General features: G+C 39.8%; 2 protein-coding genes across 9 annotated transcripts in view; both read right to left on the minus strand.

Moving 5' to 3' along the window:
• eef1da (eukaryotic translation elongation factor 1 delta a (guanine nucleotide exchange protein)) overlaps positions 1-16,032 on the minus strand; it is a 30,072-nt gene extending 14,040 nt beyond the window's left edge. Inside the window, exons 1-3 of one of the 4 annotated variants that reach the window (XM_062023710.1) lie at positions 15,640-15,682; positions 8,282-8,738; positions 6,607-6,727 (exon numbers count right to left, since the gene is read on the minus strand). In XM_062023710.1, the coding sequence (XP_061879694.1) occupies positions 6,607-6,727; positions 8,282-8,738; positions 15,640-15,667 (606 nt within the window). In that variant the 5' untranslated portion in view covers positions 15,668-15,682. Of the gene's footprint in view, positions 1-6,606; positions 6,728-8,281; positions 8,739-15,639; positions 15,683-15,772 lie in introns of those variants that run through there. The other 3 variants (XM_062023712.1, XM_062023713.1, XM_062023711.1) reach the window with 3 other exon arrangements.
• A 4,634-nt stretch (positions 16,033-20,666) lies between these two features.
• The window catches only part of cfap300 (cilia and flagella associated protein 300), a 64,944-nt gene continuing 58,204 nt past the window's right edge, over positions 20,667-27,406 (minus strand). For all 5 annotated transcript variants that reach the window (XM_062023400.1, XM_062023402.1, XM_062023401.1 and 2 more), the window contains 5 exons: positions 23,572-23,635; positions 22,364-22,524; positions 22,110-22,282; positions 20,916-20,982; positions 20,667-20,831 (listed from right to left, as the gene is read on the minus strand). In XM_062023400.1, coding sequence (XP_061879384.1) covers positions 20,700-20,831; positions 20,916-20,982; positions 22,110-22,282; positions 22,364-22,524; positions 23,572-23,635 — 597 coding nt within the window. In that variant the 3' untranslated portion in view covers positions 20,667-20,699. The remainder of the gene's footprint in view (positions 20,832-20,915; positions 20,983-22,109; positions 22,283-22,363; positions 22,525-23,571; positions 23,636-27,406) is intronic.

Consider the following 27,406-nt stretch of genomic DNA (forward strand, 5'->3'; position numbering starts at 1 on the left):
CGGGCCGCCAAACGCATCGGGCGAAGTCCTTCGTCCTTCTGCCGATCGCTGGAACGCAGGTGAGCACGGGTGTTGATGAGCAGATGAGGGCTGGCTGGCGTAGGTGGAGAGCTAATGTTTTTAGCATAGCTCTGTGCGGTCCGGTTGCTAAGTTAGCTTCAATGGCGTCGTTAGCACAGCATTGTTAACCTTCGCCAGCCTGGAAAGCATTAACCGTGTATTTACATGTCCACGGTTTAATAGTATTGTTGATTTTCTATCTATCCTTCCAGTCAGGGGTTTATTTTTTTTGTTTCTATATGCAGTTAAAGCACGATGCCATCACGTTAGCTCGTAGCTAAAGCATTTCGCCGATGTATTGTCGTGGAGATAAAAGGCACTGAGTGTCCATTTCGCGTTCTCGACTCTCATTTTCAAGAGGATATAGTATCCCAGGTGGTTTAAAATACAAATCCGTGATCCACAATAGAAAAAGGAGAGAGTGTGGAATCCAATGAGCCAGCTTGTACCTAAATTACGGTCAGAGCGAAAAAAGATATGTCTTTCACTGCATTCTAGTCCATCACTCTAATGTTCCTCATCCACGAATCTTTCATCCTCGCTCAAATTAATGGGGTAATCATCACTTTCTCGGTCCGAATCTCTCTCGCTCCATTGTAAACAACGGGAATTGTGAGGAATACTAGCTCCTGTGACGTCACGCTACTTCCGCTACAGGCAAGGCTTTTTTTTATCAGCGAGCAAAAGTTGCGAACTTTATCGTCGATTTTCTCTACTAAATCCTTTCAGCAAAAATATGGCAATATCGCAAAATGATCAAGTATGACACATAGAATGGATCTGCTATCCCCGTTTAAATTTTAAAAAATTATTTCAGTAGGCCTTTAAATCACGTCCACATAACACATTCAAATGACAGGATGGACAGTAAAACACTTATAGATCTTTGACACGGACTCAAATGCTCTCAGTTTACATTTAAAAGCATTTTAGGATTAAAATTCAGGCAGCTTCCAGTCTCTTTGTAACATGTTCCAAGCCCAAAGAGCTGCATACACAAAAGCTTTTTTCCACCAGCTCAGTGGGAACAAAAGGGACAGAGAACAACAACTATAGTCCGTACTTCTGTGTAATCAATGCACAAATGTAATCGGGCAAAAGTCCCAGAAGAGCTTTGTAAATAAAAGTCTACCAGTGACCGTCTCCTTGTGGACAGAGAAGGCCATCCCACCCAAGAGTACAAGTCACAGTGGTGTGTCATGGCTCTAGTGTTTGTGATGGAGCATGCTAAACATCTGAAGACAGGAACCAGTAGCATTCATAGAAAAAAGATGGCCATAATTAGCACAGATACAAATGTGGCACAGACAAGGCACTTTTTTTACACCAAAAGAAAAACATCTCTAATTATGGAAGAAAAACCCCAATTGAAGTTTTAGTTTCTTCACCATCCATCCATCCATTCATTCTCTACCGCTTGTCCCTTTTGGCATGGCGGGGGGTGCTGGAGCCTATCTCAGCTGCATTCAGGCGGAAGGCGGCGTACACCCGGGACAAGTCGCCACCTCATCACAGGGCCAACACAGATAGACAACATTCACTTACCAGTTTATTAATAAAAGGTTAAGGTGAGGGAGTCATCCATGAAATAATCACGCACCACTTCACTTCCACTGCTTTTAAACATGGCTTTGTGCATGACTTGTCCGACATTATCACGTATTTATAATTTTTTCCTTCGGTTCACTACTTTTGTCTTACCTCTCTTTTTTAAATGGAGCTGTTCTGTGCTTTAATGTTGTGAAATGTACAGGTTGCGGCGCGTCATGTTTCAAAATTCTGTGTTGAGGCTAGCAGTTAACACCTTGACTAGCTGTACTGTCGTGAATAAAACAGCTTGTTAAGATGACAACTGGATACCTGCTTTTATTGTTACATCCACACATTCTTCCAATTGTTGCTGCTTTTTGTACAATGTATGATGTTGAGATTTATTCACGTGTTTACAGACTTTTAATGACTTAAAAAAACTAGCAACAAAGGTAGCATCTTCTTCTGGTGGTGTGCTGCAGCGAGCATAAGATATATATATACATATATATATATATATATATATTAGGGCTGCAACAACTAATCGATTAAATCGATTATTAAAATAGTTGCCGATTAATTTAGTCATCGATTCGTTGGATCTAAGCTATGCGCAGAGGTTTTTTGTTGTTTTTTTTAATGAATTTTTTTTATTTTTTAATAAACCTTTATTTATAAACTGCAACATTTACAAACAGCTGAGAAACAATAATCAAATAAGTATGGTGCCAGTACACTTTTTTTTTCAATAAAATACTGGATAGGATAGAAATGTAATTTGCCTCTTTTATCCAATTATTAATCGATTAATCGAAGTAATAATCGACAGATTAATCGATTATCAAATTAATCGTTAGTTGCAGCCCTAATATTATATATATACACATATATATATATATATATACATATATATATATATATATACATACACACACACACACACACACATATATATATATATATAAACAGATATAGAGATATATATAGATATACCGTAATTTCCGGACTATAAGCCGCTACTTTTTCCCCTCGTTCTGGTCCCTGCGGCTTATACAACGGTGCGGCTTATATACGGCCTGTTCTTCTCCGACACCGATGAAGAGGATTTCGGTGGTTTTAGTACGCAGGAGGAAGACGATGACACAATGATTAAAGACTGACTTTTCATATACCGGTAGGCTGGTTGTTTTGATAACGTACATGCGAGCACTTTGTATTACTTTGCACTGTTGTATTATTTGTACTCTGCACGAATGCTGTTCGCCACGTCAAAGATGTGAAAGTTTGATTGAATGATTGAAAGATTTATAGTTCATAAATGGGACGCTTTGCATTCCCAAACAGTCATCTCTGTCCCGACAATCCCCTCCGTGGTAGCAGGAACCCCTATATACTACGGTAATTACACACCAAAACCCTGCGGTTTATAGTCGGGTGCGGCTTATATATGGAGCAATCTGTATTTTCCCCTAAATTTAGCTGGTGCGGCTTATAGTCAGGTGCGGCTTATAGTACGGAAATTACGGTAGATGTATATAGCTTTATCTATCTCGAATGGGATAGATAGATAGATGTATACATCTAACGTACACATTGCAGACAATGGCGTGCGTTTTGCTTACATCCGGTTTGGGTAGCATGGTTTTTGCTGATCAAAGTCTTTTTTCGGTGGTCAAGCTTTTGTTATATCACTTATCAATACTGCAAACATAATAAGCTATACATATCAAATCATACTTTAACAACCAGCTAATATTAATGTTTTATGTTCATGTGGTTTTGATTGGATGTTAGTTTTTCCCATGTTACAAACACACCGTCCGTGCCTGACAGGTGATTGGCGGAGAATGAGGAAGTGGTGTTGTGAGTGCGGACTCATGAGACGTTTGTTATAAGATTGGTAATAAAAGTTAAAAATAGTGTCGGACTTTGTGTGATTTCTTTTTGGGGGCTACAATTACTTTAATTTGTTTAAGTAAAAAAACAACCTTATTTTCAAGGTGTGGCGGTAATAAAAATGCAGTGGCGGGACGCAACATTCAATTACATTACGGGGAAACCCTGCTACGTTCAACCGCCCTGCCCTAAACTAAATGTAGAGAGGGCCACTTGAAACAGCAGCATGAAGCTAAAGCTAGCAAGAACTATCTATACAGCCACAACACATCTCATCTGCTTGTGAACGACATCATCATTGTAAGATTAACATTTTTTTTATTTTTTTATTAACAGCCTTAAGTGAGTCGCCTCTTTACTCGTCAAGCTGAGAACAGCACATCACACCCCTCCCTACAATAATAGCACGGTGCGCCATAGCCAGTCTGACTGCACTAACAAAATACAGATTTCAAAAAAGTACATTATAATGTACTTAAACATGCATTCACACAATTATGCTTTGACCTGAAATACTGGTCAAAATTCTCCAAAACTGTATTGCACCAACAAATGTGAGCATTTTTGCAATTGAATTAAACATTTTATTCAATTTTATTTGACCCAAAAAGCACACACTACGGTGGCAAAATAAGTGTAAATAACAAAAAACAAAATAAACGAAACGGAAAAACTTAATTTTATCGTTTTTTTAAAAATTATATTGCTATTGTTACTTAAATGTACTATTACTGTTATTATTTTACTTGTGGTCTATTTGTTACTAAATTGTATCAGTTTGAACTATATTCATAGTTGAGTTTTGGCGGTAATATAAATACACATTTTTTCAAAATAATGAATAATCGTGTAATTATTGTGATTACAATATCAATAAAAAATATTTGCGAATAGTATTTTTGCCAGTATCGTCCAGCCCTGCGGAATAGATGACTCCCTTTAGCTACATCGTTAGTCGTCTTGTGCAAGTCTTTTTTCAATTTTAGAATGCATAAATGAGAGAAGGATGTGTGTTCTTGTCTCAAATAGGAATTGTGAAGGAGAGACAAAATTCCAAAAAAGTCAAAGTAGACTTTGTAACACATGACTTTCACACAAACCGCTGAATAGCAATATTTTAAAGATATGATATTCAGAGAGCAGCTCCAGCCATCTGGGGGAGTTAAACTACACGAGGATGTTGTCTACAGCCACAGATGTTAATGCCAATGTTTACTACGCCCAACAGCAGATATCTTTTACACCACACACTTGGCGACTAAAGAACACTGTTCAGTTTGTTGAATAACTGGCTTGTTTACTTAAAAGTATTAGTAGTTATATGCTTGTATCCTCACTACTCTACTGGAGGTCCTGCTAATCAAACAATGCATAACCTTGTGACTTGTCCACATCCCACCTCCCCGGATTGTAAATAACCAAATGTAAATAATCAAATGTATTTCTAATGTATATACCGTATTTCCTTGAATTGGCGCAGGGAATATAGTATTCGCACGTCTAGAATTACTGCCGGGTCAAACTCGTTTCTCAAAATAATTAACGCATGCTTGGCCTTATCGCCGGTTCATTATTAACGCCGGATCAAATTCGTTTTGCAAAATATTAATTTTATTATCGCATGTCTATAATTTTCGCCGGGTCAAACTCGTTTCGCAAAATATTTAGCATATGGCTAGAACTTCCGCCGGGTCAAATTCGTTACGTCACGAGTGACGCTTTACCTGTCCTCATTTTCAAAATGGAGGAAGCTGCTTTCAGTAGTTTGCAATCGCACAAAGGAAAAAAGATAAAGAGCTATTCAGTAGGATTTAAGGTCCAAGCTATTGAATACCGGTACAGTATGCTAAAAAGAACAGTAAGCAGCTATGTTTTATTAATATACCGTATCTGCGTGTGTCAAATACTGTATGAGTCATTAAATGACTCCCGCCTCCTGGTGGTAGAGGGCGCTGCCGTGCTAGTGATCCTTCTTGCGACTACCGGTACTGCAGAAGAAGTGACTACACGCAGCAAGACATTTTTTTCTTCTCTCGCCTGAACTTTTAACATGGAGGATTACATACCGGTATCTAAAATAAAACAGTTTTCTAAACTGGACTTTCAATGGAAGCAGGAGGTAATAATTAAAGGAATATCTCCATCGAGACAGAGAGACTTTTAAAACTGAACAGACTTCTATAAGCAAGTTATCGATGCTTTTGGTCAGAAGGAGCTGCAAATGGACTCCATTTATAAGTAAAGGTAAGACCATAATAACGTTTTTTTTAATTAAATGTGCTTTTCATGATGGTATGCTTACATCACACTCAAAGCGCACGCCTAAATTTACCGCATTCCTTTTGGTAAACGCCGGAGTGAGAAGAGGTTTTAAAATAATTACCGCATGCACGGCCATCCCGCAGGCTTCCGGTAAACGCCGGCGTGACAGGAGGTTTTAAATTAATTAACGCCCCTGCGGCTATTTAAGGAAATACGGTACTTGTTCTTATGCTTTCTGAGCTCACTATGTTCTCTGCTCGCTGTACATATCCTACCAAGTCACACCTACACTGTTTCAATGTCCATTTCTCTGATGATGCAATTGTTGATGACTGAAGTGCTGATATCAACCAAACCCTCCTCATCCCACCTGTATGTAAATAATGTAAATAATTCAATGTATATACTCTGATGATTATCTTGTGTGATGACTGTATTATGATGATAGTATATATCTGTATCATGAATCAATTTAAGTGGACCCCGACTTAAACAAGTTGAAAAACTTATCCGGGTGTTACCTTTTAGTGGTCAATTGTACGGAATATGTACTTCACTGTGCAATCTACTAATAAAAGTCTGAATCAATCAATCAATGCCTGGTAGAAGCACATTTTAGACAGCAGCAGGAAGACATTCTGATGGTATCAAGCTATGACATATTTGATAGTAAAAGTACAACAAAGTCCTCTTTCATTACTAAGACAGTATAAATGAAGAGAATCGTGATATCGATTGTATTTATCTCCAGGGCAGTCACCTGACCTCACTGGCTTCTAAATGACCCACGTGCGGGCACACAGAGCGCCATGATGCAACAGAGGGCAGCGTGACCTTTCAGGGGTCAAAGTGTATCACCTGTAACTTGGTAGCCGGTCCATTCACGCCTTCGTAGAAGTTCTTCTCGGCCTCGTCGTAGCGCTGCTTGTCAAACCAGACTTTGTCTGAGGCCAAACACTGCAGTCCACTCATGTTGGCGCTGAGGAGCAAACATGAAGTTACCACTTAGGACAGGGGTCGGCAACCTTTACCACTCAAAGAGCCACTTTGACAAGTTTCACAAATTAAAGAAAACAATGGGAGCCACAAAACTCTTTTGAAAATTGTAAATGAAATAACACTGCATACAAAGCTTTTTTTGCTTTGTGCTATGTTTTAACCAGGGGTTTCAGACACACGCCCCGGTCCGCACCTTAACATGACAATTTAATGTTAGTGCGGCCCGCGAGTTTTAAGTGAATGGCGCTTGATAGCGTCATACTTCAGAACCCTTCCAATTTTTCCGGAAGACTCACGAATTTTAGGGCGTGAAGGTACTGCTTTTGGCGTCCTCTACAGCCTGTTCAAACAGCGTACCTGCACGGCCACATGTTGAATGCAGCTTCTGTTTGCACACGTAGGAGACAGCAAGGCATACTTGCTCAACAACCACACAGCTTACACTGACGGTGATAGTATAAAACAACTTTAACACTGTTACGTTACAAATATGCGCCACACTGTGAACCCACACCAAAAAAGAATGACAAACACATTTCTGGAGAACATCCGCACTGTAACACAACAAAACAAATACCCAGAATCCCATGCAGCCCTAACTCTTCCGGTCTACATTATACACCCCCCGCTACCACCAAACCCCGCCCACCTCAACCGATGCACGGAGGGGGGGGGGGGGGGGGGGTTGATGTGTGGGGGGGTTTGGTGGTAGCGGGGGTGTGTATAATGTAGACCGGAAGAGTTAGCGCTGCATGGGATTCTGGGTATTTGTTGTGTTGTGTTTATGTTGTGTTACAGAGCGGATGTTCTCCAGAAATGTGTTTGTCATTCTTTTTTGGTGTGGGTTCACAGCGTGGCGCATATTTGTAACATTGATAAAGTTTTTTTTGTATGGCCACCGTCAGTGTAAGCTGTGTGGTTGTTGACCAAGTATGTCTTGCTATCTCTTACGTGTGCAAGTAAAAGCTACATACAACACGTGGCCGGGCTGGCACGCTGATTTTACAGGCTATAGGGGACAATAAATGCAGTGCCATTAGGGCACGCCTTTAATCTAGTTGTTAGAGGGAAAATCGGAAAATATTTGTCCCGGGAGATTTCAAGGAGAGGCACTGAGATCCGTAAGTCTCCTGGGAAAATCGGGAGGGTCGGCAAGTATGCAGCTGAGCCGCATCAGAGTGGTCAAAGAGCCGCGGGTTGCCGACCCCTGACTTAGGACTACTGGACCTGATAGGACCTCACTGGACACTTCATTAGGTACACTTGCAGAGATCCAACACAAAACTGCGGGTTTTCTTCGTACGTTATTGAAATACATATCAATGTTTACATCAACACTGACAATATAATGAAGTGTCCAGTGAGAAGAAGCAGTCACATGTTAGGTCAGCGGTTATTAGCACAAAAAAGGCTTTGAAATCACTTAAGTCGGCCACATTTAACGCTTTCACCTTCACTGTCCAGCTTTAAGGTAAAGTCAAAGCAAGACAGACAAAGTAGACATCACATCGCCGCCATTCCTCAAGCGCCCTACTTCTCGCTCCTCTTCCTGGCCTTGGGCTCCCTGCTGCCTCTGCCGCCCTTCTCCGTCTCAGACGAGGTGCGATGGCGACCTCTGCTATAGCGCCGGTGAGGCGTGCCGGACGACTTCACCGTAGGGACATTGGCGCCCTCCTGCTGGGGGCGCTTGGGGTGGACGTTCCAGTGTTTGGTGTTGGGGCTCCTGGGGGAGGACGAGAGGGGCTTGGCCACGCTCTCCGCCTGGAGGCCGGGACTCCGGCTCATCTCCACAGAGGAGCTCAAGCGCTCGTCTTCCGTCTTCTCTGGCTGGGACGAGCGAGCGTGGCGCCGCAATTTGCCAAACTGCAGGTTGTCGCCGCTGATGATGCTCCTCTCCTTAGTTGTTGCAGCCTGCTCCGAGTCGTTTGGCCCCAAAGGATCCATCGCACTTTGAAAAAGTTTTGTGTACGAGAAGAAGAAGCAACAACTTTCTGCTTGGACACATCACAGGACAACTTTAACACATGCTCTTCAAGGGCTTAAGATTGATCAAAAAGCTTATTTTGCTTCATCTTTAAGGAGGATTTATTGCTCCTTAGTTTGAAGTAAAACATTTGCTATCTGTTAGCTTTAAAAATAAACTATTAACGCTAATGGATCAATCTCAAATTTCAGTAGGGATGATGTTTGATAAGAAATTATCGAGTTCGAGCCCATTATCGAACCGATTCCTTATCGATTCTCTTATCGAATCCAGATAGGTTGTTGTATATGGAAAAAAACAATATTTGGTTGAACAAAAGCTCACTTTTATTTTATAAGAAAAAAAAAATAAAAAAAAAAATAATATTGACTGTTACCCCCCTAAAAAAATTAAATAAATAAATATTGACTGTTGTTACCCAAAGTATATTAAGTGGGATTTTTCAGAAAAACAAATATATACAGTAACACAAAAACAACCTGTCTCTGTGATCACTGTAGGTGTATAAATAATAATATAGTGTTAAATAAAATCAGTCCCTTGGGCACAAAACTGAAAATAATACAGCTCTCCAAAAAGTGCACTTCTGCTGCTATTGGAACATACTAACTACACACACTATGACACTAAGAACACCACAGTCATCAATCAACAATTCTTCCCCCCTTACATGAGAGCGAAGCCGGGCAATAATTGTATATTGCCTGTTCTGCCCTCACTATACGTGTTGAGGTTATACAGCTTGGCAGACAGCTAACAAACAATCCAAAGCAGATTCATCCATTTAGGCTCTTTATTGTTGATCTTGCTTTGTCTTTACCTATCTTTACTTTTGTCTTGCACTGGACTGTTATATATATATATATATTTAAAACTGAAATACACTCAATGACAAATGTATAAGCGTGATTCAATTAACATACTGAAATGTAATACACAATATGTAAATATTAGCTTCACACAAATATACAGTACTATCATCAAACAAATACTTCTGAGTGTTGAAACTATTTCGATGGTGGAAATACACGACTGGCAGCCATTTTAAGTCCTCAAAACATCCGTTGAAACAGTGCACAAAACTCGTTTTTCAATAAACATATTACCATCAAATTTAACCACTTTCCACCTTAATATTGAGTTACACAAACAAGTTAAACAGTTTACTTACAGACTTATCTTTTCCAAGGCTTGTAGGAGATAACACAACTTGTCTACTTCTCAATTTTCTCAACCCGGAAGTGCCCAAACTAATGACGCGTAGTATTTTCATATCGCCACAAGGTGTCAGTAAGAGTCTACAATCAAATGGGCATAACAACGCCGTCCCACAGGGCATTTCCTGTACGTGGGAAGGGATTCGTTCCCAGGGATTCGAATAAAGAACCAACTCTTTTTCTTTACTATAGTGGCCTCGATAACGGGAACCGGTCCTCAAAAAGGGATTCGAGTCCATGGAATCGGTTCTTTTCTTATCGAACAACCGGGAGAACAGATTTCGAACATCATCCCTACATTTCAGTTTCTTGAACATCCTTCCACACAATTCATCACATATCACAGTGGAACCTCCAATTCTAATTGGTTAAAAAAAATCAGCGTCACACAAGAATGCAACACATTTTTACAAGACTTCAGCTCAGCTAGCTTCAAAAAGATTCTACTTTGTATTTTTATGTGATTAGCTGAAGTGTGTTTTGCTTTTTCTTTAACTTTCTTGTGGCACCTCCACAGAGGAGTGACGGCAAAGAAGAAAAGAGATAACCACAGAACTTTGACACCTACATCACGCAGCAACGGGTGAGCAATTTGATTACTTTATGATCATTACAGTTTTTAGTTTGGTTATCTTTTTCCTCCTTATTTTACACTTGTACCAACATTACAATATTTAGATGAATTCTATTTCAATTTCCTATGGGAAAATCGACTGATAAATTGGAGCTAATCAAACATCATCCACCAGAGTTTCCACTGTAATTTGTTTGATGAGTAATATTTTACAAGCACACAAATAATTGACCACAGCGGTGCTCAATTAAGAGATCCGATCAAAAGTATGACAAAAAAATTGAAATAAAAGTGCACAAAGACAAAATGATCCCATTGTGATATTATAGTTTGCTGTCATAAATTACAACCACAATCACAATTTCAAGCCAAATAAAACAAAAGGATGAAATGAAGCAAAAAACCCCACAAATTAGTTAAAACTGTTAGCATAAACCAGCGGTCCCCAAACTTTTTGACCCGGAGGCCGCAAACAATTTGGCTATGGCGCTCGCAGTGTCAGGCGAGCGCGATGATGTCATGTTATCGATGGCTAAGTGCCTTTTTAGACAATATGATTTGCCCAAGCGGCGAGGAGACCCTGACAGTAACAAACGCTAGAAAATGGATTAGAAAATACAGATTTTGGGCCGTAGTTTGGGGACCCCTGGTATAAACAGTAAGGATGCAAACAGTCAAAGATAATTGCAAAGCATAAAATACTTTACAAATTTTTAAAACTTTACATCCAAAATGCATTTTGTTTGACCATTTTCATACCAATTAAACATGCACAATGCCCTAATTGGGAGTCTCCATGCTGTTGCGACAAAGGAGAACATTGATATTTTGGACATGCAAATTAATCCTTAAACAATTCATTTCAATTATTGCAATCCAAATCTGTTTTGAGCAATGCTTTTTAAAACACTCACCTTAGGCAACTGAAAACATAAATGGATGAATATATATAAATACTTAACTGGTTTAACAGCATTTGCTATGGCAACATATTTTGGTAAACCTGCACAAATTAATTACATTTAAATAGAAGGATGCCTTTACAAAAGAAACATTGATAGTTAATTTGAACTAAACATAATGAGATCCGGCCACACAGGCGCCAACTGTTGGAGACTCCAAGTTGCAGAATCTACAAATAAAAGTAAAAGTCTAATAATACAAATTGGATGTACAATGAAACACGCACTGAACATTTACTTGGAGACGAATAGAAATAAAACCTCAGTATTTTTCATCTTTGTGACCTGAACATGAACATGGAGGGTGTCATGTGGTGGTTTTATAATTGAATTTTTTTTAATGGAAATTTTTTTTTAATCAAACAATGAAGCATTTTGCTTTTAATTGTGCTGCTTTATATTACACTATCCCCCCACATTACATTTGCAGTACATCCAAAAGTGTTATTTTGTCAGGGTAATTATTTTTGGGAATTTTGCCCATCGTTCACAGTCCTTGTGAGAGACGAGACAAAAGGTGTTTTATTGTTGCATTCTAATTTGTGATAAACAGCTCGTTCTAGGTGGCTAACAATGCAGCTAATGGGATCAATCCATTCTGCCTCTAAATGACTTTAAAAATGCATCCAAAAACCGCCAACAATACGTTCCGTATGACAACCAAGCTGTAGTGACATTGTTGTTGTAAGAGTGAACACTGAGGAACTCTCTTTCTAGTGTAGTAACACCTCTGACTTTTGAGTTTGTAATGCACAACAATGCGAAGGGACAAAACTCTGTACTGACTGAAAAACATGAGCCATCATATTAGTAAAGTATTAGCCCACTGTTCATGTTTTGTTTGTCCACAGCTAGTATAACAGCATATGTAGACAATAGCTTGGTGTGCTGCATGTATCATAAATATTAAAAGGGACTCACTCGATGAACAGTTGTCCGGCTGGGAAGTTTTTTCTGGTTTAGTTTGGGTAAGCACTCCATTTATGTTGGCATTGCGTTATCCAAGTTCCACATTTAAGCCTGGTGTATACTCTCGCGTTGCGTAGCTTGCGTATGCGTCGTCTTCCCCCCTCCCCCTGCGTAGCCTTCCGCGTAGCCTAAGTGCATCTTCCAAAAACCCTAGGTTCGCGTCGCCGGCGACGCAGAGATGTGATTGGTCAGTTTTAGCCAGGGAGGGTCCCTGAACACAGGCGAGCAGACTTTGTGCTTAAAATGCACAAATTGTGGTAGGAAATAAAAACTGATTAAACATTTGCATGACAACTGATATTGTGTACTTAATATCTCGATGCGCTTTAAAAATAATTACTAAATATTAGGGGTGTAACGGTACGTGTATTTGTATTGAACCGTTTCGGTACGGGGGTTTTGGTTCGGTTCGGAGGTGTACCGAACGAGTTTCCACACGAACATATTAAGTAGCCGCCTCCGCTTCCTTCTGTCTCTGTCAGTCCTCTACACAGCACCCAGCATTGTCCCACCCACACAACCACCTGATTGGTTACAAACAGAGCGGTAACAGCCAATCAGCAGTGCGTATTCAGAGCGCATGTAGTCAGTGCTTAGCGTTTAGCAGGTAAGCATCAGGCAGCGGACTCTACCCAAATGATAATAAACACCTCCCAGTCAACTACTAGTAACATCACTATGAGCCCGTTGACCTTCTAGAAATATAAACGGCAGCTCAGCTCGCTCGCAGTCCTGGCTTGAGGTGAAGGCTAATTCGCTTTTAGCGCAACGTTAGCTCATATTGCGGTGTGTGTGTGTGTGTGTTACGGACAGCAAAGCCCTGTCTGTCTGGTATTTCACTTTACCCTTTTGTGTGTTGATTGAGCTGTGTTGAAGCAGCAAAAAAGGACATTATGTTAAATGAAGAGTTTCTGTCTCTGATAGTTGATATAATAATGTAAGTGCATCATTAAGCCTACATGAACTCCAGGGTGTTCAGGGATGAATAGTCTCTCCTATTGCTATTGTACCATTTTTTCAGCTATAGTTACATTAAACATTAGTAATGCAGCAGCCTAGTTTTGAATGGCAGGGTCCCTGCTATCACATGTTGATAAAAATATAACATTTACATAATAAAAATCAACATTTGACTCCATTTGGAGAGAGAAAACGCACGGTTACCAATTTGGAAATAAACGTAACGGACAGAAATATCTCAGGTTGGTTTCATAATGGATCAATGTAGCCGGGCTGATAAAGCTATATAAATATATTTAGATTTGAGTGACGCTTTAGTATAACTAAACGTTATGAAGGTGCTGGAATATTTCATGCTATTATTCAGAGGCAGCCTAAAATGAATCCTTTATTATTCACAACAGAAATGTGTACAATATCTGATTCAGTTCTGATGAGTTACATTTCTGTGTTATTATTGGTGTATGCTGCACCCCCAATGTCCACAACATGGCGCCAGTATGCTGGTTTTTTTCAATAAAATACTGGAAGGGATAGAAATGTAGTTTGTCTCTTTTATCCGATTATTAATCGATTAATCGAAGTAATAATCGACAGATTAATCGTTAGTTGCAGCCCTAATTATATATATATATATATATATATATATATATATATATATATATATATATATATATATATATATAGTTGGTTCTTCTATAAGTGGTTCTTAACCTTGTTGGAGGTTCCGAACCCCACCAGTTTCATATGCGCATTCACCGAACCCTTTAGTGAAAAATAAAATGTTTTTTTTTTTCAAATTCAAGAAAAAGTCATGTTTTGTTACTGGTGCACAAAATGAAGCGTGCATGAACATCACCTTGTTCAAAGAACAAAACCAACACAGTGCATGAACTCACAACAAATTACACACCTTACATACATTACCATGAATTGATTAACGTGGACCCCGACTTAAACAAGTCGAAAACCGTATTGGGGTGTTACCATTTAGTGGTCAATTGTACGGAGTATGTACTGTACTGTGTAAACTGTACTGTTTCATATAATGTATTCTCTTCCTTTGCAATCTGCTAGTAAAAGTTTCAAAATCGATCAAACAAACAACCTACAAATCAGATGGAAAATTAGGGGGAACATTGTTTGGGGGTATCCATAATACGCTGATAGGGAGAAGTTTTTATTTACACGATAAGTTGGATACGTCTTTACCTCCGTGGCGGAGGCTCCGCCGAACCCCTGAGGCCGACTCACCGAACCCCTTTTATTGACATTTTGAAATAAACACAGAATAGTACAATTTTTGGATGGAGGGTTTTTAAGTGGTTTTTAGATGGCTTTGAAAGCTACAATTAGCTGCATCCTGCAATTCCCAAAAAAAGTGCAGTTCCCCTTTAATAGCGTATACTTTGATTTTTATAGTTGTGTTGTGAGTTTGTTGTCTTAAGATTAAAAAGTAATTGCAGTGAAAATGCTGCATATGCATGTTTTAGGGGGTCACAAAGTCCACACTCGCCTGGGGAGTCCAATACTTTAGAACTGTGTTTTTCAACCTTTTTTGAGGCAAGGCACATTTTTTTCCATTTAAAAATCCAGAGGCACACCACCAGCACAAACGTTAAAAAATGAAACTCCACCAGGTCCTCCTTGTGCCTTATTTTGAGTTTGTTGGTGTTTTCCTGTGTGTAGTGCTTTAGTTCTCGTCTTGTGCCCTTATTTTGGTGTTTTCCTGTAGCAGCTTCATGTCTTCCTGTGAGCGCTATTTCCCGCACCTGTTTTGTTTTAGCAGGTGCGAGGAATTTAAGTTGTTGCTATCTTTTTTTGTATGGACATTGTTGCTTGCCATGTCATGTACGGATGTACTTTGTGGACGCCATCTCCGTTCCACACGCTGCAAGTTTTTGCTGTCGTCCAGCATTTTGTTTTTGTTTACTTTGTAGCCTGTCCAGTTTTACTGTCGTTTTACATAGACATCCCCTATGCTTCATTGGCACACCAGACAATATCGCAGTGTGCCGCGGCACAGTGGTTGAAAAAGACTGCTTTAGAAGAGGCCCTGTTTAAAGTAGCGAGCAGCTGTACTTGAAGTTATAACCAGTTAAAAGTGGGCGGTAAGAAACTATCCATACACAAAATAAATGTTAAACAGTTAAGTATATTCGACAAGTGACTGATATAATGATAAATATGCATAAATCAACAAGTTTGTCTGAGGCGCACACACACCTGTACGGCTGCTGAACACGTGGCGCATGAAACAAGACTAAAAGCTAAAGTTGCCATGTATTGTCCCTTCCAAGACTCAGAACGTGTGTTAAAGTTTCAGGACGATCAAATACAACTTTCTTTAAACACTTACTTTGTGTCGTATTGTAAGTTTGAAGGCTAAGAGAAGCAGTTGTCTTCGCGTGCTGCCTCGGCTGTAATCCGACCCGAAGAGAGCTCACGTGTTGCGGACTCTTGTATTCTTTTTTTTTTTTTAACTCTTTAAATCCTCAAAGTCATGTTAATGTGCGTCATTTGTACTAAACTGTGTTGTTTTATGAGACTTTGCAAAACAATAAGAGGTCAGTATTGAGTAGAAAAGGCGACAGTCATGTTTGTAAGTATGTCCACGAACACTCGGAATGGTATGATCCATGTGCGGGAAAGACTACATTTCCCAAGATGCAACACAACACGGAAGTGGAAAGCAGTTTTGACAAGACCGTCTTCTTTTATTTGACGTCTAATTCAGTGTTTAATAATGACATTTATTTCGTCTCCTTAAAGCACATTGTATTTTCATTTTTAATGGCTATGTTTTCTTTCATTTGACGTCTCATTTAAATGTTCCGTAATGACATTTCTTTCATCTCCGTAAAAACACACTTTGTTTTTTATGGCACAACATTTCTGAAAGGCCATGTTTTTTTTTTACATTTCATGTCACGGTGGGACAGGGGTTAGTGCGTCTGCCTCACAATATGAAGGTCCTGGGTTCGAACCTACACTCGGGATCTTTCTGTGTGGAGTTTGCATGTTCTCCCCGTGACTGTGTGGGTTCCCTCCCACCTCCAAAGACATGCACCTGGGGATAGGCCCCTCACACCTCCAAAGTCATGCACCTGGGGATAGGCCCCTCCCACCTCCAAAAACATGCACCTGGGGATAGGCCCCTCCCACCTCCAAAGACATGCACCTGGGGATAGGCCCCTCCCACCTCCAAAGTCATATATATATGTATGTGTGGGAAAAAATCACAAGACTATTTCATCTCTACAGGCCTGTTTCATGAGGGTTTCCTCAATCATCAGGAATCTCCTGATGATTTTTTCCCACACATACATATTACGCTTTACCACGGTATCGAGCACTATTTTTTTGGATAATCTAATTAAGACATATATATATATATATATATATATATATATATTACAGAGGCTGTTTCATGAGGGGTTTACCTCAATCCTCAGGAGATTTTAATTTTTTTTTCTGAAATAAATAAATACAATTAAATTAAATTAAAATCTCCTGAGGATTGAGGTAAACCCCTCATGAAACAGGCCTGTAGAGATGAAATAGTCTTGTAATTTTTTTCCCCCCACATACATACATACATACATATATATATATATATATATATATATATATATATATATATATATATATATATATATATATATATATATATATATATATATATACATATAAATAAAAGAAATACTTGAATTTCAGTGTTCATTTATTTACACATATACACACATAACACTCCTCTCTACTCATGGTTGTATTTGAAAGTGCAATGCTTTGCAGCCAGTAGCACAGCCTTTGAAAGAGCATAGGTATGGGCAGTGTAATATTCTGGGTTGGAGTCAATAACCAGGCGAGGTGATGAAGTTACGTCTCTTTACTTCATACTTCAGAACCGACTCCCACACTTGCCGTCAGGGTGCGCAATACAACGTCAACCATTGGCTAACCAAAAAGTAACCAAGCGGACGTGACGACAGGCTGTCCTCACTCAGGTCCGCACGGACCTGGAGGGGGTGTGCCTTAAGTCCGACTGGAAATCGGGAGAATAGTTGTCCCGGGAGATTTTCGGGAGAGGCACTGAAATTTGGGAGTCTCCCGGAAAATTCGGGAGGGTTGGCAAGTATGTTGGGTAGAAAAGTTATAAAGAGTACCAGCAGATGGTGCTCACAAGTAACAAAAGAACTGTGAAGTGAAATGTCGGATATTACTACTTGTTATGGGAGACGTGTAGAAAGAAATAAGCTCTGCTTTATCCTAATCACCTGAACTACACTATGTGTTATTACATCTCCATATGCTCTATGCCTCCACCCGTTCTCCCTCTCCTTACCCAACTGGTCGAGACAGACGGCCACCACACAAAGCCTCTGTAAGTTCTGTCCAATGTTTCGTCCCACGGGGGAGTTTTTCCTTGCCTCTGTGGCCAAGTGGCCAAGTGCCGGCTCATGCATGTGCGGTTCAGTTGGTTCCTTCCTTCTTCCTCTCTTTCAATTGCCGTCATGGCTCCTGGGGGACTAGCCAAGCTGGGAATGCTTGTGGTCCCAGTAAAATAGATTGATTGACGTTGTGGTCCTACTGGTGATAACATATTATAACAACAATTGACAACACGTGATTATAATGCTGTACATTTCCCAAAAAAGGGGCAACATATAAATTGTAGTAACAACTAAGGACAATATTGTCTGTGAGGAGGCACACCATCCACTCTGTTAACCTTCTCTTTAAGGGAAAGGCCAGAGTCGTATCATGTAAACTCCTGGGGAGGATGTGTAACCTTTAAATCTCCTTTCACTTTTGTGAGGAGGGAAACAAAACTGTTTTTGTGTGTAAATGCTCTTAAAGATACTGTTAGAGATGCTACCTGCTGGACCCACTATGGACTGGACTCTCACACTATTAACTAGATCCACTATGGACTGGACTCTCACACTATTATGTTAGATCCATTATGGACTGGACTCTCACACTATTATGTTAGATCCACTATGGACTGGACTCTCACACTATTATGTTAGATCCACTATGGACTGGACTCTCTCACTATTATGTTAGATCCACTATGGACTGGACTCTCACACTATTATGTTAGATCCACTATGGACTGGACTCTCACTATTATGTTAGATCCACTATGGACTGGACTCTCACACTATTATGTTAGATCCACTATGGACTGGACTCTCACACTATTATGTTAGATTCACTATGGACTGGACTCTCACACTATTATGTTAGATCCACTATGGACTGGACTCTCACACTATTATGTTAGATCCACTATGGACTGGACTCTTACTATTATGTTAGATCCACTATGGACTGGACTCTCCCACTATTATGTTAGATCCACTATGGACTGGACTCTCACTATTATGTTAGATCCACTATGGACTGGACTCTCACACTATTATGTTAGATCCACTATGGACTGGTCTCTCACACTATTATGTTAGATCCACTATGGACTGGACTCTCACACTATTATGTTAGATCCACTATGGACTGGACTCTCACACTATTAACTAGATCCACTATGGACTGGACTCTCACACTATTATGTTAGATCCACTATGGACTGGACTCTCACACTATTATGTTAGATCCACTATGGACTGGACTCTCACTATTATGTTAGATCCACTATGGACTGGACTCTCACACTATTATGTTAGATCCACTATGGACTGGACTCTCACACTATTAACTAGATCCACTATGGACTGGACTCTCACACTATTATGTTAGATCCACTATGGACTGGACTCTCACTATTATGTTAGATCCACTATGGACTGGACTCTCACACTATTAACTAGATCCACTATGGACTGGACTCTCACACTATTATGTTAGATCCACTATGGACTGGACTCTCACACTATTATGTTAGATCCACTATGGACTGGACTCTCACTATTATGTTAGATCCACTATGGACTGGACTCTCACACTATTATGTTAGATCCACTATGGACTGGACTCTCCCACTATTATGTTAGATCCACTATGGACTGGACTCTCACTATTATGTTAGATCCACTATGGACTGGACTCTCACACTATTATGTTAGATCCACTATGGACTGGACTCTCACACTATTATGTTAGATCCACTATGGACTGGACTCTCCCACTATTATGTTAGATCCACTATGGACTGGACTCTCACTATTATGTTAGATCCACTATGGACTGGACTCTCACTATTATGTTAGATCCACTATGGACTGGACTCTCACACTATTATGTTAGATCCACTATGGACTGGACTCTCACACTATTATGTTAGATCCACTATGGACTGGACTCTCACACTATTAACTAGATCCACTATGGACTGGACTCTCACACTATTATGTTAGATCCACTATGGACTGGACTCTCACTATTATGTTAGATCCACTATGGACTGGACTCTCACACTATTAACTAGATCCACTATGGACTGGACTCTCACACTATTATGTTAGATCCACTATGGACTGGACTCTCACACTATTATGTTAGATCCACTATGGACTGGACTCTTACTATTATGTTAGATCCACTATGGACTGGACTCTCCCACTATTATGTTAGATCCACTATGGACTGGACTCTCACTATTATGTTAGATCCACTATGGACTGGACTCTCACACTATTATGTTAGATCCACTATGGACTGGTCTCTCACACTATTATGTTAGATCCACTATGGACTGGACTCTCACACTATTATGTTAGATCCACTATGGACTGGACTCTCACACTATTAACTAGATCCACTATGGACTGGACTCTCACACTATTATGTTAGATCCACTATGGACTGGACTCTCACACTATTAACTAGATCCACTATGGACTGGACTCTCACACTATTATGTTAGATCCACTATGGACTGGACTCTCACACTATTAACTAGATCCACTATGGACTGGACTCTCACACTATTAACTAGATCCACTCGACGTCCATTGCCCTGGTCTCCCAGGGGCGAGGGTCCCCACATATGTGGTCCCCTCCAAGGTTTCTCATTGTATCCCATTGGGTTGAGTTTTTCCTTGCCCTGATGAGGGATCTGAGCCGAGGATGTCGCTGTGGCTTGTGCAGCCCTTTGAGACACTGGTGATTTAGGGCTATAGAAGTAAACATTGATTGATTGATTGATTGATTGATTGATACATGTAATTTGGACTAATTCATCCTTATTATTTGTGAAAGCACAACGTTGAACATATTTGTCACGCCTTGTTTATTGTGATTGTGAAGGCCTCAGAACCAGATTAAAGGGACATGTTCCCGATACCAAAAGAGTGGCAGAGTAGAGTCACGTGGCGCTTGAAGGGGTCCACTACCATGTAAGCAAATGTCTGCTCTTCCTCGCGTGGTCCTGGGTAACAGCGGCCCAGTTCATCCTGCAGGGTAAAACACACTTTGAGAAGGAGGACAAAATGTCAAGCTAGAGTGTAATCTGGTCAGTAATTGAAGAAGATATTTACAAAGGCGTAGACTTTGAGCACTGTAGAGACCACGCTGATCTTTTTGCTTTCTGGATGCTTTTGAACGCTGCAGACAGTTAGAATGGAACTTACAACCTTGCCTGCAGGGTTAAGTATGCTTTAATATTGGCCACAGTTTCACATTGCAACCCATTTGTTTCTAGCGTATTAGCATCCAGTGTGATGTGTGGATGTATCCATCCATCCATCCATCCATCCATCCATCCATCCATCCATCCATCCATCCATCCATCCACCCATCCATCCATCCATCCATCTTCTTCCGCTTATCCAAGGTGAGGTTGCGGGGGCAGCAGCCTAAGCAGGGAAACCCAGACTTCCCTCTCCCCAGCCACTTGGTCCAGCTCCTCCCGGGGGATCCCGAGGCGTTCCCAGGCCAGCCGGGAGACATAGTCTTCCCAACGTGTCCTGGGTCTTCCCCGTGGCCTCCTACCGGTCGGACGTGCCCTAAACACCTCCCTAGGGAGGCGTTCGGGTGGCATCCTGACCAGATGCCCGAACCACCTCATCTGGCTCCTCTCCATGTGGAGGAGCAGCGGCTTTACTTTGAGCTCCTCCCGGATGACAGAGCTTCTCACCCTATCTCTAAGGGAGAGACCCGCCACCCGGCGGAGGAAACTCATTTGGGCCGCTTGTACCCGTGATCTTGTCCTTTCGGTCATAACCCAAAGCTCATGACCATAGGTGAGGATGGGAACGTAGATCGAGCGGTAAATTGAGAGCTTTGCCTTCCGGCTCAGCTCCTTCTTCACCACAACGGATCGATACAGCGTCCGCATTACTGAAGACGCCGCACCGATCCGCCTGTCCATCTCACCATCCACTCTTCCCTCACTCGTGAACAAGACTCCCAGGTACTTGAACTCCTCCACTTGGGGCAGGGTCTCCTTCCCAACCCGGAGATGGCACTCCACCCTTTTCCGGGCGAGAACAATGGAGGTGCTGAGTCTCATCCCAGTCGCTTCACACTCGAGTGCGAACCGATCCAGTGAGAGCTGAAGATCCTGGCCAGATGAAGCCATCAGGACCACATCATCTGCAAATAGCAGAGACCTAATCCTGCAGCCACCAAACCAGATCCCCTCAACGCCCTGACTGCGCCTAGAAATTCTGTCCATAAAAGTTATGAACAGAATGGGTGTGGGTGTAATGGGAGAAAAGTACTGTGCACACCTGATGAGATCTTTGTACATGTTCTTGGTGGTGCTGATGTAAGGCTCCATGGTGTCCTCGTACTGGTTCAGCTCTCCTCCCAGGCAGAGATGCTTGAAGAGGTGAAACAGAAACTCCCCTCGCTCGGCGCTCCCGACTACCTGGTAGTGCTGGGAGTCCTCGTCTCGCAGCATCTGCAGCCACAGAGGAACATCTGCTTAGGTGGGGAGGAAACACACAACGGAAACGGCTGTGAAATAAAGAAGAGGGTTCACCTCTCGGAGTTTGTCGTAGTCAGGGTGGACTTCGTGGAAGCATGTGGCGATGCGTCCTGAGCTGTTCACGATGCCACAAGTGTAGATGGGGTCAAATAAGTCCATGGAGATTTTGGTGCATGGTACCACATCCACATCCACGGACACAACTTTGTCTGTGACTAACAAAGAGTTCAGTAGCAAGTAAATACAGAGCCTGCATTGTCTTACATTACATTAGAAATATTTCATCATCCTTATATGATATTGTCACTTTTGCCTTTATATGTTGATGATTATAATGAGAATAAAACACAGGCAATATACACTATATTGCCAAAAGTATTTGGCCACCTGCCTTGACTCACATGTGTGTCATTCCATTCCTAACCCATAGGGTTCAATATGATCTTTTGCAGCTATTACAGCTTCAACTCTTCTGGGAAGGCTGAAAAGTTAGGGTTAGGGTTAGGGCTAACCCTAACCCTAACCCTAACCCTGGAGTGTGTTTATAGGAATTTGTGAGGTCACACACTGATGTTGGTGGCAAAGGCCTGGCTCTAAGTCTCCGTTCTAATTCATCCCAAAGGTGTTCTATGGGATTCAGGTCAGGACTCTGTGCAGGCCAGTCAAGTTCATCCACACCAGACTCTGTCATCCATGTCTTTATGGACCTTGCTTGGTGCGCTGGTGCACAGTCCAAAATGTTTTGGTATCCTGGAGCATTCAAAGTTCCTCTCGCTGGAACTAAGGGGCCAAGCCCAACTCTTGAAAAACAACCCCACAGCATAATTCCTCCTCCAGCAAATTTCACACTCGGTACAATGCAGTCCAAAGCGTATTTTGGTTCTGTTGGTTTTCATTCAAATCTTTTACCTCTTTCAACATTACCTGAGGTGACTTTTTGTATGTGGGCTCTGTACCGAGGATGTCGTTGTGGCTTGTGCAGCCCTTTGAGACACTTGTGATTTAGGGCTATATAAATAAACATTGATTGATTGATTGATAAACAATATAACAATATCTGAATACAACAATAGCAATGCAACACAATGAAATACAAACGCAGATATTTGTGTACATAAGAAGTGAAGTGAAAAAGATCCACCTCACTATGCTGGTATGGATCTGATCTTAACGTTATCTCTTGATGTCCACACTATCGATATTTGTATCGATCCCAGCCATCCAAAGACATCAAAAATGTCGGAAAAGAGGTCAGGACTTACTGAGAGGCTCCCAGGCTGCCATCATTCTCAGACTGGACAACACCTTGGCATCTCTGAAGAAGCACTGCATAGAGAGTCATGGTAACAGAACTCATACAACACTCAGACCTCAATCATTGAACTGATTCACTTTCATGTATCGACGCAAACTTCCACTGTCTTTATTTTCAGTGTATGGTGTTGCCACCCAGGCGAAGATTTGTTTAATGTTATTTTACACTAGAACAGTGGTTCTCAACCTGGGTTCAATGGAACCCTAGGGGTTCGGTGAGTCGGCCTCAGGGGTTCGGCGGAGGTCGAGACACACCCGACTCATCGTGTAAATACAAACTTCTCCCTTTCGGCGTATTACAGATACGACAACAACTGACTGGTTTGCAAGTGTGTCATTTGTTGTGAGTTTATGCACTGTGTTGCTTTTGTTCTTTGAACATTAAAACATTAACGAGATTGTTGCGTTCAAGTGAAACATAAACAGGAGTGTTGCGTTCAAATGTATACTAAGTACATCGATAGTAAGAATGTTGTGTTCAAGTGTTTACCAAGTAAAATAATAGTGGGAGTGTTGCGTTCAAATGTCTACTAAGTACATCAATAGTAAGGATGGTGTGTTCAAGTGTTTACCAAGTAAAATAATAGTGTTGCATTCAAATGTCTACTAAGTACATTAAAAGTAAGAATGTTGTGTTCAAATGTTTACCAAGTAAAACATAAACGAGAGTGTTGCGTTTAAATGTCTACTAAGTAAATCAATAGTAAGAATGTTGCATTCAAGTGTTTACCAAGTAAAACATTAACAAGATTGTTGCGTTCAAATGTCTATTAAGTACATTAAAAGTAAGAATGTTGTGTTCAAATGTTTACCAAGTAAAACATAAACGACAGTGTTGCGTTCAAATGTCTATTAAGTACATCAATAGTAAAAATGTTGTGTTCAAGTGTTTACCAAGTAAAACATAAACAGGAGTGTTGCGTTCAAATGTCTACTAAGTACATCAATAGTAAAGATGGTGTGTTCAAGTGTTTACCAAGTAAAATAATAGTGTTGCATTCAAATGTCTACTAAGTACATTAAAAGTAAGAATGTTGCGTTCAAGTGTTTACCAAGTAAAGAGAGTGTTGCGTTCAAATGTCTACTAAGTAGACCAATAGTAAGAATGTTGCGTTCAAGTGTTTACCAAGTAAAACATTAACAAGATTGTTGCGTTCAAATGTCTATTAAGTACATTAAAAGTAAGAATGTTGTGTTCAAATGTTTACCAAGTAAAACATAAACGACAGTGTTGCGTTCAAATGTCTATTAAGTACATCAATAGTAAGAATGTTGCGTTCAAGTGTTTACCAAGTAAAACATTAACAAGATTGTTGCGTTCAAATGTCTATTAAGTACATTAAAAGTAAGAATTTTGTGTTCAAATGTTTACCAAGTAAAACATAAACGACAGTGTTGCGTTCAAATGTCTATTAAGTACATTAAAAGTAAGAATGTTGTGTTCAAATGTTTACCAAGTAAAACATAAACGACAGTGTTGCGTTCAAATGTCTATTAAGTACATCAATAGTAAGAATGTTGTGTTCAAGTGTTTACCAAGTAAAACATAAACAGGAGTGTTGCATTCAAATGTCTACTAAGTACATCAATAGTAAAGATGGTGTGTTCAAGTGTTTACCAAGTAAAATAATAGTGTTGCATTCAAATGTCTACTAAGTACATTAAAAGTAAGAATGTTGCGTTCAAGTGTTTACCGAGTAAAGAGAGTGTTGCGTTCAAATGTCTACTAAGTAGACCAATAGTAAGAATGTTGCGTTCAAGTGTTTACCAAGTAAAACATTAACAAGATTGTTGCGTTCAAATGTCTATTAAGTACATTAAAAGTAAGAATGTTGTGTTCAAATGTTTACCAAGTAAAACATAAACGACAGTGTTGCGTTCAAATGTCTATTAAGTACATCAATAGTAAGAATGTTGCGTTCAAGTATTTACCAAGTAAAACATTAACAAGATTGTTGCGTTCAAATGTCTATTAAGTACATTAAAAGTAAGAATTTTGTGTTCAAATGTTTACCAAGTAAAACATAAACGACAGTGTTGCGTTCAAATGTCTATTAAGTACATTAAAAGTAAGAATGTTGTGTTCAAATGTTTACCAAGTAAAACATAAACGACAGTGTTGCGTTCAAATGTCTATTAAGTACATCAATAGTAAGAATGTTGTGTTCAAGTGTTTACCAAGTAAAACATAAACAGGAGTGTTGCATTCAAATGTCTACTAAGTACATCAATAGTAAAGATGGTGTGTTCAAGTGTTTACCAAGTAAAATAATAGTGTTGCATTCAAATGTCTACTAAGTACATTAAAAGTAAGAATGTTGCGTTCAAGTGTTTACCAAGTAAAGAGAGTGTTGCGTTCAAATGTCTACTAAGTAGACCAATAGTAAGAATGTTGCGTTCAAGTGTTTACCAAGTAAAACATTAACAAGATTGTTGCGTTCAAATGTCTATTAAGTACATTAAAAGTAAGAATGTTGTGTTCAAATGTTTACCAAGTAAAACATAAACGACAGTGTTGCGTTCAAATGTCTATTAAGTACATCAATAGTAAGAATGTTGTGTTCAAATGTTTACCACGTAAAACATAAACGACAGTGTTGCGTTCAAATGTCTATTAAGTACATCAATAGTAAGAATGTTGTGTTCAAGTGTTTACCAAGTAAAACATAAACAGGAGTGTTGCATTCAAATGTCTACTAAGTACATCAATAGTAAAGATGGTGTGTTCAAGTGTTTACCAAGTAAAATAATAGTGTTGCATTCAAATGTCTACTAAGTACATTAAAAGTAAGAACGTTGCGTTCAAGTGTTTACCAAGTAAAACATGAACGAGATTGTTGCGTTCAAATGTCTATTAAGTACATCAATAGTAAAAATGTTGCGTTCAAGTGTTTACCAAGTAAAACATTAACAAGATTGTTGTGTTCAAATGTCTATTAAGTACATTAAAAGTAAGAATGTTGTGTTCAAATGTTTACCAAGTAAAACATAAACGACAGTGTTGCGTTCAAATGTCTATTAAGTACATCAATAGTAAGAATGTTGTGTTCAAGTGTTTTCCAAGTAAAACATAAACAGGAGTGTTGCATTCAAATGTCTACTAAGTACATCAATAGTAAAGATGGTGTGTTCAAGTGTTTACCAAGTAAAATAATAGTGTTGCATTCAAATTTATACTAAGTACATTAAAAGTAAGAATGTTGCGTTCAAGTGTTTACCAAGTAAAGAGAGTGTTGCGTTCAAATGTCTACTAAGTAGACCAATAGTAAGAATGTTGCGTTCAAGTGTTTACCAAGTAAAACATTAACAAGATTGTTGCGTTCAAATGTCTATTAAGTACATTAAAAGTAAGAATGTTGTGTTCAAATGTTTACCAAGTAAAACATAAACGACAGTGTTGCGTTCAAATGTCTATTAAGTACATCAATAGTAAGAATGTTGTGTTCAAGTGTTTACCAAGTAAAACATAAACAGGAGTATTGCATTCAAATGTCTACTAAGTAGATCAATAGTAAAGATGGTGTGTTCAAGTGTTTACCAAGTAAAATAATAGTGTTGCATTCAAATGTCTACTAAGTACATTAAAAGTAAGAACGTTGTGTTCAAGTGTTTACCAAGTAAAACATGAACGAGATTGTTGCGTTCAAATGTCTATTAAGTACATCAATAGTAAAAATGTTGCGTTCAAGTGTTTACCAAGTAAAACATTAACAAGATTGTTGTGTTCAAATGTCTATTAAGTACATTAAAAGTAAGAATGTTGCATTCAAATGTCTACTAAGT

This window comes from Entelurus aequoreus, linkage group LG16 (genome assembly GCF_033978785.1).
Source record: "Entelurus aequoreus isolate RoL-2023_Sb linkage group LG16, RoL_Eaeq_v1.1, whole genome shotgun sequence".
Classification (NCBI taxonomy): Eukaryota; Metazoa; Chordata; class Actinopteri; order Syngnathiformes; family Syngnathidae; genus Entelurus; species Entelurus aequoreus.